Consider the following 13,427-nt stretch of genomic DNA (forward strand, 5'->3'; position numbering starts at 1 on the left):
GTCCTTATAAATACCAAGCATTATGGGTAGAACTAGACAAAAATAATTCACATTTACATAACTTCCTTAAGGTTTATGGAGAGATGGCCTATTTAGAGTATGCCCCTCACAACGATCCTATGAGTTGGGCTAGTTAATTATTATTATTCCAATTCTAGTATTTTGATTCTAAGACCACTATTATTTTCACTATTCTCAGTCACTCAAAAGATCATTACTTCAGAGAGCATATCTCCTTAAAGCAAGTATAAGTATAATATTAGTCAGAAAAAGAAATAAAAACGTATTTTTGTGTGCTACTAATTTATACCCATTTTGTTTTTGTGATTTTCTTACCACTGAGTTATTGAACTATGCACATCAAGGGGTTCAGGTCCAAGGCTTATATTTAACATTCCATGTGGACTTGCTATTTTCTCTACCATCAATGGGGTAGTCATAAACAATCGGTATATTAAAATCCATGAACCAAACGTTAGATTCTCAGTATAACATATCAAGTCTCAGCCAGTAGATGTTTGACTTCAGTTTCATCATCTCTAAAATTAGGAATTAGATTTCTTTTAGCTACATAATGTTTACTTAATTTTTGATGATTTGAAATGAATTAACAGTTTTTGGACAAGGTTGTATTACTTTTACCTTAATATGCCATATATTCATTTTAAGTATAGAAAATTATTTTGAAATGAAAACTCTTTTATGTTGGCATGTTATAATGACAAATTATAATTTGCAAATAAATTACAAAAAATAATTTAACATGTAGGCATTATCTTTTAAAAATATCTGGAAACAGCTATTTTTAAAGTCAATAATAATGGCTAACATTTGCATACTTATTATGTACCAGGTACCATTCAAAACGCATTATTAATACCATTTTATTTGATCTTCACAACAACCCTGGGAGGGGGGTGCTATTGTTATCCCCGTTTTACAGAGAAGGAAAGTAAGGTAAACATAAGTGATTTTCTCAGACTTACACAGCTAGAAAATATCGGAAGTCATGTATGAACTCAGATCTGTCTTCCTGACTCCAAGACCAGTGCTCTGTTTATTATGACCCCTAATGCCTAATACAATTTTCATTTTTAGCACTCTCTTAGAGGCACTATACTAATTGTCATTGAATTGTTTCTCCATTGATATTTTAGGAATGTTCAACTTCCTCACCAAAACATTACCAGAAACAATTAGCTTTTATAAAGATCCTTAAGATACACAGATGGAAGGCATTATATATGCAAGAATTATTTCTCCCAGTGCTGCTAAAAGGAATGCTCCTTAGTTGTCTGAGAGAAAATTAGAAGTGCCACCTACTTCCTAGCTTGCTTTCTTAATTTCTCCTACATGTACAAAGGCTTATGAAAACACAACCCTAAACCCTCTACATAAGAAGCAAAATTTCCCTGCAGTTTAGGTAACATCTATTTTCAGAATATAAAACATGCATCCTGGTTTTATTAAAATCCCAATATGAGTGACATCTTAAGCCCCTAATGTTTCTCAAACACTCCTTTTTATTGAAAAAAGGAGTAGTTGCTAGACATAAATAATCGCCGTTCTGGCTGCAGTCCAAAGTGTAAGCATTTTCCTCCGCTGTCTCAGCAATTCTCCTGATGTCAAAGACACATTAAAATAAATGTGAACCATATGGCTCCTCAGCAGAATCCTCGTCCTCTTACAACCAAGAGGGCAATGCAATTCATTACCACCACCAGAGAAATATTGGGGGGACATGGAATATCTCAAAGCAAGATAAAGCTGCATGAGGCAGGCCATTTGATTAAAATTCTCACACAGTGACAGAAGGAAACATTGCTTTTCTTTAGCTCCACTAACCTATTTTCCTGCCTTTTTTTTTTTTAAAACACATTCTCAATGGCACTATGAACCATTCCTGTTGGAAGGATTCACAAGATTCTCCACCTGCTCAATGACTTTCCCACACAGTATTTCATGGAGTTCAACAATATAGATCTGTCAAGCATAATATATCATGATAATCCAGGTCAGAACATCGCTTAAAGGAAGCTTCTCCATGACTGCTTAGCAGGCGTATTAAACAATAACACTGGGTGAAAGATCATGCTCCTAAACTTTGTCAGAGACTACAAAACATCGAAGCACAATTGCATTGTATGCTGTACACCTTTGCCTAAATTAAATGAAAAAAAAATGGGGGGAGGCTGGGGGGTAGGAAAATGATCTAATGACTCAATGTTATATCACCAACGCCGTGTGGTGAGAAATTTACATTTTAAAAGAAAATTTGTGACTCTAGATTTTAGATGAGATGGACTTTTTTTTTTTCTGAGAATTTATGAGATGTCACCTTCCGCTTGTTGTCATTACAAAATGTGAATGAATTTTTTTTTAAGAATGAAAGGTCACAGAATCACAAAAATTTTTAGAGCTGGAAAAAATGCTGGAGATTATTTCAATTCACTTTGTAGAATAAAACTGCAAACTTTTTAGCCATGCTTTATTATATTGCTACTTTCTGGGTGATTCCATCAAGTTTATCTTCATTATCTCATTAGCTAAATCTTTACCAGATAGATTATTTTGGACATGACAAAATGCATTTTTTTGTCATTGAGGAAAATGGTATATGACAAAATGTTACTAGGACATTGCATTTAAGAATAATTTTTAATGAGGAAATTAATTTAAATATCTCTGGTTTCCTACCCATAATAAATTTACTTTTCAAAAGAATAAGAAAAAATTTATGTCCTTTCCTCTTCCTCCCCATATAGTTTTTTTTTTGTTGTTTTGTTTTGCAAGGCAAAATGACTAGCCCAGAGTCACACTGTTAGTAAGTGTTAAGTGTTTGAGGTGGAGTATTGCTAACTCCAGGGCCAGTCAGTACTTTGTCCACTACACTCTCTAACTGCCTCCCTCCCCAGGTATCTTTATGGTCAATAGTTATATATTTCTCTCTTATTAAATTGTCTAGGAAGATACTAAAAAAGCACCTATACATCAAAATAAAATAAGTGCATAGAAAATCTCTAGATATATAAGCTAATTTTCCTTATGGTATTTATGTTGGTGTTTTTAAAATAATAGCCTTTTATTTTCAAAATATATGCAAGTGTAGTTTTCACCATTCACCACTGCAAAATCTTGTGTTTTAAGTTTTTCTCTCTCTCTTCCCCCATCCTCCTCCCCTAGACAGCAAGTAATCCAATATATATTAAACATGTGTAATTCTTCTATACTTATTTCCACCATTATCATGCTGCACAATGAAAATCAGATCAAAAAGGGAAAAAATGAGAAAGAGAAAAAAACAAGAAAACAACAACAAAAAAGGTGAAAATACCATGCTATGATCACATTCAGTCCCCACAGTCCTCTCTGTGGATGCAGATGGCTCTCTCCATCGCAAGTCTAGAGGGATTGGTCTGAATCATCTCATTGTTGAAAAAAAGCCAAGTTATAGTATCTATGTTAAGGCATTATGTTCCAATGGAGACAGAACAGGCTTTGAAGTCAATAAGACTTAGTTTCAAATTCTGCCTTTGATTCATCCTGACTTTGTGAACTTGCTCAAATCACTTATCTTCTTAACGCTCTGCCAAGAGTTCTCAAACTATGGCCCGCAGGCCAGATGTGGCCCACTGAGGAAGTTTATGTGGCCTACCGGGTTATGGCAAATGGGCTGAGGGGTGGAAACAGAGGGTGAGGTTTTGTTTTTACTACAGTCCGGACCTCCAACAGTCTGAGGGACAGTGAACTGGCCCCCTACTTAAAAAGTTTGGACCACTGCTCTAGGCTTATAATTCTCAGGTCTGAGAGACCCTTTGAGGGAGGGTGTGAAATAAGAATAATTTTCATACTAATGCTGATGCTATTTACCTGTTTAAAATACTCTTCAATTTTCCAACTACACATATCTTCACATACTTCAAACAAAATGATATTATAAGAGTGAAGGCAGAAGTAGACATTAGAATCCAATTGTCTTCTATTAACTAGATATTAAAGAGATTTACAAAAATATGTAAAACAATGCTATTCTTCTCATATATTTTCAATTTGGGAATCATATTTTTCATTAACATATTAGTTATATAAACATTTAATGGATTTATTATTGTTACTTTATGTGGATAGTTTTAAAAAGTGCTTTAATTTCTAATACAGTACATATGGATAGCTATAATCTGCATTAACCAAAGCTCTTTGGGGCTATAAAACTTTTTAAGCGCATAAAGGATTTCTGAAACTTAAAAGTGTGAGAATCTTTGTCCTAGGTATTTCTATAAATTGTAGAAAAAAATACGTGATGATTCCCCATACTGATGAAATCATAGGTGCTATGTCTATCCACCATGCAACCATAAATAAAATCACCCACTGTTCAAGCAGAGAGACAGATGCATGTCATTCTTGTTGTTCAGTCATTTCAGAAGTGTGACTCTTTGTAATCCTATTTGGGATTTTCTTGGCAAAGATACTGCAATGGTTTGCCATTCCTTCTCCGGCTCATGGTACAGATAAGGAAATAGAGGCAAACAGGGTTGAGTTATTTGCATAGAGTCACACAGTTAGGAAGTGTCTGAGGTCAAATTTGAACTCATGTTTTCCAGACTCTAAGTCCAGCACTCTTATCCCATCACATAGATACCCCATTACACAGATACACACACATACAGCACAATAACAACAACAAACCCCAATAGTTAGTATACTCACACCCCTGATTTCTCAGGGCACACAGAGTCATTATATTAGAAGCCCCTTGTATGGCATTTCAGAATATGTAAAATAACAATCCAGCCAATTTCAGATCAATTTGGCCAGACTTCAATAACAGAGTTGAAACTCTACAACAAGATAAGAGGGAGGAACTAACTATAAGTTGAATTCAAATGAATGTTTAGAAACAATTAACAAAAAGAACGGAGTTGTTAAAAGAAGCCCGACTAGAGATATGGGCTTTAGTAAGCCAAGAGAGATGTCTATAATAGCATTCTGCTTCTGATTACGCTGACCCTTTTCTCTGCTTATGGATTATAGGAGATAATATTAAGTGTTTTGCAATCTTTTTATACTATATTCAATTATGCAATAATCAATAAACATTAAACACTCATTATGTGTCAGGCACTGTCTTACACTTAAGAGATACCAATTAAAAAAATAAAGACAATCTCTGACCTCAAAAAACTTAGAATCTAATGGGGGGAGATTATACAAAAATGGCAGGTGGAGGTAGCACTAATGGGATCTAGCTTGGGAGCCAGGGCATGTTATTAATGGGGTTAATACCAAGTAGAACTACTGGTCGAAAATGAAGGACTGCTTAAGAGTTTACTGTGTACTACTTCAATGCTGTATGAAGATGTATTCTGATGGAAGTGGATATCTTCAACATAAAGAAGATCCAACTCACTTCCAGTTGATCAATGATGGACAGAAACAACTACACCCAGAGAAGGAACACTGGGAAGTGAATGTAAATTGTTAGCACTACTGTCTATCTACCCAGGTTACTTATACCTTCAGAATCTAATACTTAATGTGCAACAAGAAAATGGTATTTACACACATATATTGTATCTAGGTTATACTGTAACACATGTAAAATGTATGGGATTGCCTGTCATCGGGGGGAGGGAGTAGGGGGAGGGGGGATAATTTAGAAAAATGAATACAAGGGATAATGTTATAAAAAAATTACTCATGCATATATAATGTCAAAAAATTATAAATAAATTTAAAAAAAACAAAAAAAAAAGAGTTTACTGTGTATTAGACATTAGTGATACAAAGACAAAAATCCCTGCCCTTAAGGACCTTACATTCTATTGGATAATTTGTAGTGGCAGTCATAGAAACCTATGAAATTATCTAATCCTATCTGTTCACTTTACATATGAGGAAACTGAGGCCCTGAGAGTAGAATAATTTTACCAATTCAGTAGTGAGTTTAGGGAAGGAATAAGTGTTTTGTGTTATGGTCTTGTGCCCTTTCCAGGATACTCCACTATTGGTTCATGGATCTACTTGTGGATAGTTAGATGATGGCCAGAACCAAATTTTGCCTAAGTTTGAACATCTTATGAAATGATAATAGACATTATCCTTAGATTACATAAATTTTGTGACAGTCTTATAGATGATCACTTGTGTAGACATGACTTAAGAGAGATTTTGGTTTTTGAAAAGCTCATTTTATGAGTCCAGGGATTTGGGTCCTTGGAATATCGACAGAAATAAATTGAAAGCTTTTAGTTACTATCATGATCTAAAGGAACAAGAAGATATCAAAGAAAATACAACCTAACCAAAATAGGGACTCTCAAAGAAAAAGGACAGATTAACCAAAAAAAAAGTACTTTCCTTTAAATTTTCCCTTTAACACAATTTTGAGTTAGCACAAATCTTTGTCATTAAAATATGACCTAAAATTCCATTATATTTCTGTATCTGTCTAAATTTAATGTAAAGGGTAAGAAAAGCTTTTAGAATAATAATAGGGAATAAGGGGAAGTAAAAGACACTCAAATGATCCATCATAAAGCGCATGGTAATATTTTCTCTTTCAAAGAAAAGAAAAGTAATCAAAACTTTCTTAGACCAACACTTTGTTTCAAAATCAAATTACATTTTCCCAAAAGTTTCCTTAATTTCCTTTGCAATTAAGTGTAAAATGCTTAATATTTAAAGATTTTCAATCACAAACTAAATATTATTTAATATTTTCATTAACCATAAATTCTAATGTCATCAAGAAAAAACATAATTTTATCACTACATCTATTATAATTGTTTAGCATTGGTTGTTAGGACAGTATATAAAACATAAGAGAAATAGTCTCTACCTTTTAACAGAATATAATCTAAAAGCACCTTGGAAAAAAAAAGATTTAAATTTCACGACTGAGGCACCTGCTGGCCTGTGCAGGGATCTTTTTTTTTCCTCCTCCCTATCCCCCAACCTCAAGGGAAGGTACCACTTCACACTGACATGGAAAGCTGTAATGGAAGGACTGAAAAGGAGAGAAGTCTAATTACAAGTGACACTAGGGAATATTCAGTTAGTGAATATGTATAATAATTTACTTACCATAGGATGTACAATGCCTTTTCTTTTTTCCCTTACAATAAAATTCCTTTTGATTTACTATAACCAGCATAATTACAAATTTAAATTTAGTACAAGTATATTAGGTAAATCTATAGTAAAAGATTTTCCCCTCTTTCTGGGTTGAGCCTCAAGTGGAAAAAAATTATGCTGGGTATTTTATGATAAGAGACATTATTTTGGCATTAAGGTTACATAACCAATTATTTTCTTTCTACCCTTTCTTTTGTTCCAACACTGATCTGGGTCTGACTGAATGGAAGTTTCCTTCACTGGGAAGTGAAAATGAAGGACTTGAGGAACCAGTGATGGTACTGGGAGCTAGGTGGTGCAGTAGATATATTGCCCAGCCTGAAGTCCTGAGTTCAAATGTGACCCTGGGGCAAGCCCAGTTATATGACCTTTATATCAAGGTTTTCTCATGTGTAAAATGATTTGGAGAAGGAAATCACTCCAGTACCTTTGCCAAGAAAATCAATAGTCAGGCACATTGAAAAAAACTCAATAACAGCAACAAAATGATACCAGAATCTAGGTTATATTGTAACACATGTAAAATGTATGGCATTGCCTGTCATCTAGGGGAGGGAGTAGAGGGAAGGAGCGGATAATTTGGAAAAATGAATACAAGGGATAATGTTATAAAAAATTACTCATGCATATATGCTGTCAAAAAATTATAAATAAATAAAATTTTAAAAAATGATACTAGAGATGACTAAAGAAAATTTGGAGGCAGAGTTGTAAAACTTGACAGCTATGTAAGAACTTCAAACAGAAGGAGATACAATTGGATTTGCTTTACTTAATAGGGCAGAAGTTGATGAAACCAAAGGCAACGTGGTACCATGGAAAGGGAGCTGGATTTGGATTTGGAAGACCTGAGCTATTTCTGTCGCTTATGTGACCCAGCTCTGAACCACACTAAGCTTCACTTTCCACATCTAAAAATGAGATAATAAAATTAAATGTCCTTAAACTCCCCTTCCAGCTCTATAGCTCTGATCCCAGGAGAAGTTGCAAACAGTTATATTTAGGTTTGAAGTAAAAAGTAAAAAAAAAAAAATTCTCATAACTCCATCTATAACTGTGATTATAGCAGTCGTGGAGAGGTTTGTATTCTGAGGTGATGGGTCCTTTTCACTGAAGGCCTTCAAGCCCAGGTTGGATGACCTCGTTAGGTAGAGAGAGGGTTCTGTTTCAGGGATGGGCTAGACAACATGGCCTCTGAAATTTCTTCCAATGCTGAGATTCAGCGGCACTTAGCAACCCACGAGTTTCACCATCTTTAACAATTAAATAATCCTTCATTAAGGATCTATTCAGTTTTTTAAAAAATCAAACTGCATTAGGAACTGAGAATAAGAAGACAAAAATGAAATAAATATTTGCTCTCAAGTTTCTTGCATTCTATTGGAGAAGTGCACCAGGAACACAAGGAAGTAAATATGGAGCATATGCCAAGAAACAAAGTAATTTTAGTGAGTCAATAAGCATGTAAGTGCCTGATGTAAAACTTGAGAGGAGGTAAGAAAAAGACACTTTTGCAAAGTTGGGATAGCAAACCATGAAGTATCAGGTTCAAGGAAAAAAAAAAAACAAAACTTGACCAGAACAGAAAGCACAAGAAAAGGAGTGATTATATGAAGTAAAATTGAAAAGCCAAATGGGAACCAGACTATGGAGGCCTTTAACATATATGGTTGAGGAGTTTATAGTTTATCTGAGACAAAAGGGAGCAGAGGGAGCGCCACTGAAGATTCTGTGTGTGTGTGTGTATGAAAAAGAGAAAGGAGAAATGGGGGGGGGGGAGAGAGTGAGAGCAAAGGAGAGGGAGAGGGAGGGAGGGAGGGAGACAGACAGAGAGAGAAAGGAGGGAAAGAAAGAGAGAATGAGAGAGAGAGGAAGGGATTGGATGCAGAAAGGAAAAGAGAGAGGGGAGGGAGGGAAAAAGAAAGGACAAAGAAAAAAATCAGAATTTAAAAATGTAATTTTTCCAGCTATGTGGGGGACAAATTAAAAAGGCAACACAATGGAAGCAGGAAGACAAAAAAGGAATCTAATTGTAGTAGTTTATGAGGGTGGCTGTGATATAAGTAAAAAAGGGAATGAAATAAATATGTTGGAAGTACACTCCACAAGGCATGACAATTAGCTGAATATGAGGGGCAAGATAGAAGGAAGGACAATTGTTCCATCAGTGGAAAGTTAAAAGAATTAGATTTGGGGAAAACATGAATTTGGTTTAGGATGTGCTTGGTGAGAGATATTTGTGAGACTTACGCATGGAGATTGTCACAACCAATTGATAATATAGTACTGGAGTTCAGCAGAGAAGTTAGTGCTAGATATACAGTCTGGGAAATTGTAGGGAAGGAAAGGAATTAAAGAAAATTATACACATTTCTAGTTATTCTCCTAAAAATGCAATGAAGGTCCCTATCAACATATAATTACCTCTTTCCATCCTGCTTGAACGCTGGCAGTTGGCTACAAGGACTGTTCTATCAGAGTCAAACAAGTTCAGATCTGAGAGAATGTACAGAAAGAAGGAAGAAAAAAGGAGATTCCTCACTTAACAAATATTCTTTGGAATAAAGTGGGGAATTGAACAGAATAATATGAATAGGCTTTTTTTTTTCCAGAGCATTTTTCATCCCAAATAAGTTCTATTCCTACTAGGGAATTCGGTGACTATCCTTTATTTATTCTAACATTTCCTTCTGCCCTTTCTCTTTGGATATCTTCTGGATTGGACACAGAATTCATTGTTCTCAAACTCCTTCATAGGCCGGCCTCACCTTATCTGTCATACAGACGATGCTCAAATGGCTCACCCATGAAAACGTTAGTTGCTTCCCTTCAGCTCTGCTTTTCCCATATAAGCTCTCTTATTACTCAGGAAGTAGCTGGAGAAAAAGCAAACTAACCAACCTTGGGAGTTCTGGAGGATGGGAAGGAGGATTTTTGAAGAGTTGGAAGAAGAGCAAACCTATTGCTAGCTTAGAAAAACTAATCTTTAAAGCGGTCTTTGAAATGGCATGTCTATATGGTGGGTCGACATGGCTCTTCCCCAATTAATCAATCTATCAAGAAATATTTATTAAATACCTACTTTGTGCCTTGCAAAGAGATACAAATGCAAAGAATAAAATTTTTAAAATAGGTTCATCTACACTATTGAATTTTTTATTTGACTTTATTATATACAGTCTGAACTTCTACAAAGTAGGGTTTTATTTCAGTGGACAAATAGTATCTTCCAAATTCCAATGGTCTTTAAAACTCTTTCTGGAGTATCAGTCTTTTATACTCTAATCTTAAATGATAAATAAATCTTCAATTATATTTCTTTCCTCCTCACTACTACCTAAGGTTACATGTATCAGGACCTTTGAAGTCTACGGTGGGAAGAAAGTTATTTTGGGAGCATTTTATGGGACGCAGTAAGGGGGTATATAAAAGAAGCTTGAAATAGAACATAAGATAGGATACACACATACATATACAAAGTCTGTGAAAACATAAATTCTAAGGTTGCCCCCCCTTTGCTTATAAAGAGACAAGGAAATGTTTTTCTATCTTTCTCTACTTTTATTCTAGAATCAACTTCTTAAGCACTCTAATTGTGCTATATTTCACTTTTTATAAATTTTCTTGGCCTGAGTATCTAACCACCCTTTACAAAATTCTTTCATTTTTCTATTGAAAAATTCATTCCAAGATCCAATGGATTCATAAAAGATCTTTTAGAACCATCTCCATTCTTGCTTAGCTTATTTAATATGTTACCAACAACTGATTACTCTTGTTTCTGTAAGTCTTTTAAAACACTGTTTAATATGTATGCACTACTACTTCCCTCCTCATTCTAACCAATAGGTTACAAGTTCATCTCTTCAGGGAAAATTTTCTCCATTAATCTCACTAATTTTTCAAACTTTCAGTAGGATCCCTGAATCATTCTTTTGCCTCAGTAAACTCTTGTAATTGCTATTGTATACACAGATCTACTGGTTTTCTCATAGTACATTGTATACAATTATCCTTTATACAGAAAGTTTCTTGAAAATAGGCTTGGTATAAATGTAATAGACATATAGTCTTTTGGGGGACTTAAATCTTACTTATGGGGAAAAAGGTGAGATATCTATTTTACCAAAATATATGGCCAGTGACACTTTCAGTATCATAAGCCAGGTTTACTTAACTCCAACTAGACCACAAATAAATTAAATTAATATTTATTAATATCTGGTACTCAGTCTGTGAGGGAAGGAAAAAATTTTTCCTCAAAAGAATAATTTTTAAAATACAATAAAAATTTCAAATATTTATTTTTCCATTTTCTGTCTTCTTAAGTAAAGAATATTTGTTGCTTAATAAGAATTTCAGAGATAGTAGATATTATGATAACAATAACTAATATTCATATTATGATTTGCAAAGTTCTTTATAGAAACTATTTTATTTGGTTCTTGCAATTACATTGTAGAGTAATGACTCAGGAATTTTATCTCCACTTTACAGTTGAGTAAACTAAGGCTGAAAAAAAAACCACTTTAAGTTATTTGTCTAGAGGCACAAGTTAGTAAGTGCAAGGGACAAAATTTGAACTGAGATATAGCCTGATTCCAGCAATTTGTCTGCCATACCACAGAAGTAAAAACTTTAAAATCAACTTGGATAAGCCAATTTGAATGTGGAGAGAGCCATCTTCATCCAGAAAGAAGACTGGGGGGACTGAATGTGGATTACAACATAGGATTTGCATCTTTGTTGTTATTTGCTTTTCTTTCTCATTTTTTCCTTTTTGATATGATTTTCCTTGTGCAGCATGATAAATGTGGAAATATGTATAGAATAATTGCACATGTTTAACATATATTGGATTGCTTGCTGTCTAGGGTAGGGGAGGAAGAAGGGAGAGAGAAAAAGTTGGAATACAAGGGTGAATGTTAAAATTACCTTTGCATATATTTTGAAAATTAAGAGCTATCATTAAAAATAAATAAATAAAAATTAAAAATTAAATTAACCTGATGTTTATCAGTAATTATCCAATTAATAAATGAAAAGGCATGTATTATGTACTTACTATATGTAAAATTTGGTTCTAAGAGCTAAAGATATAAATGGAAAAGGGGAGACAGTTCCAGCTCTCAAGTAACTCACATCTAGTGGAGGAAAGAAAAAACATGTATAAGTTCTCAAGAGCAAGTTGGATGGAAAAGTTCCACGATCCTTGGGGTACCATCAACAAAGTGGATGGTGATATATCTTCTTTAATGTAATTTTCATGGATAAAACAAAATCTGTTGCTGATGTTGAAGCAATTTGTAATGCCCAGGACTTTGGTGGCCAGTCTTCTCTAAGTCTTTAGTAGCTCTACAGATACTAAGGAGGCAGACCTGCAGTTTGTGCCAATTATAAGCAGTTGTCAATAGTTGGATATGATAATTGACAAGGAGGCAATGATTTGGCTTGACAAAGGCTGTCTCCTTCTTGTCCCTCAGGATGCCCTGCTGCTTTGTTTAGGCTTGCCTCATCAGTTGCACTTGGCCAACAGTTGATGGAATGGTTAATCGTCTCCATAAGGGTTGTGAGGGCAGGGCCAGTGGTCTGGGAGGGTGTTACTTTTTCTAGGGTCTTGGGATAAGGGGCCCATTAGTGATAATGGCTGCTGGTAGTAACCACATTCTCTTCAATGATGACATTGGGAACAGGACTGGAAGTAGAGATAATTTTGGAAGGAATTTCTATTGCCACGTATGTTGAAGTCCATGTTTTATGCTCTAGCCACTGGGATCCGAGGGGAGGTACTGGTACTGGTGAAGGGGGTGGTAGTTTTCACTCCATTAGTAAATATTATTTTCTACTTTCCTGTTATCTTTCTGCTAGATGGTGGAATGGATAGAATTCTGGCTTTCGAGTCAGATAGATCTAAATTTAAATCTGGTCTCAGGCATTTACTATCTGAGTGGCTCTGGGCAAGTTACTTTATCTTTGTTCCTTAGTTTCTTTAACTGTAAAATGGTGATAATAATAGAACCTATTTCTCAAGAATACTGTGATATTTGTAAAGATTAAATAAATAGTACCTAGCTCCTGGCGGTGTTTTAATATTTGCAAAGCATTTAGTACAGCCCTTAGCATATAAGAGGTGCTTAATAAATGAATACTCTTTCCCTCCCTTTTCCATTTATTTCAACTAGGCTGGTATGACTGCCAATAGACAAATCTTGTATTTCATATGATTCAGGATGTTACTCTTGAAATATCTTATGACTCCAGCAAAGACATCATTAGAAGTTTACTTTTA

General features: G+C 34.6%; 1 protein-coding gene across 10 annotated transcripts in view; it reads right to left on the reverse strand.

The window, feature by feature from the left end:
• The window catches only part of CSRNP3 (cysteine and serine rich nuclear protein 3), a 244,031-nt gene that overhangs the window by 38,273 nt on the left and 192,331 nt on the right, over positions 1-13,427 (reverse strand). The window contains exon 2 of one of the 10 annotated variants that reach the window (XM_074303234.1): positions 9,563-9,634. The exons of the other annotated variants lie outside the window; for them this stretch is intronic. Coding sequence (XP_074159335.1) covers positions 9,563-9,634 — 72 coding nt within the window. The remainder of the gene's footprint in view (positions 1-9,562; positions 9,635-13,427) is intronic. 10 annotated transcript variants of the gene reach the window in all.

The sequence above is a fragment of the Sminthopsis crassicaudata genome, chromosome 3 (genome assembly GCF_048593235.1).
Source record: "Sminthopsis crassicaudata isolate SCR6 chromosome 3, ASM4859323v1, whole genome shotgun sequence".
NCBI lineage: Eukaryota > Metazoa > Chordata > Mammalia > Dasyuromorphia > Dasyuridae > Sminthopsis > Sminthopsis crassicaudata.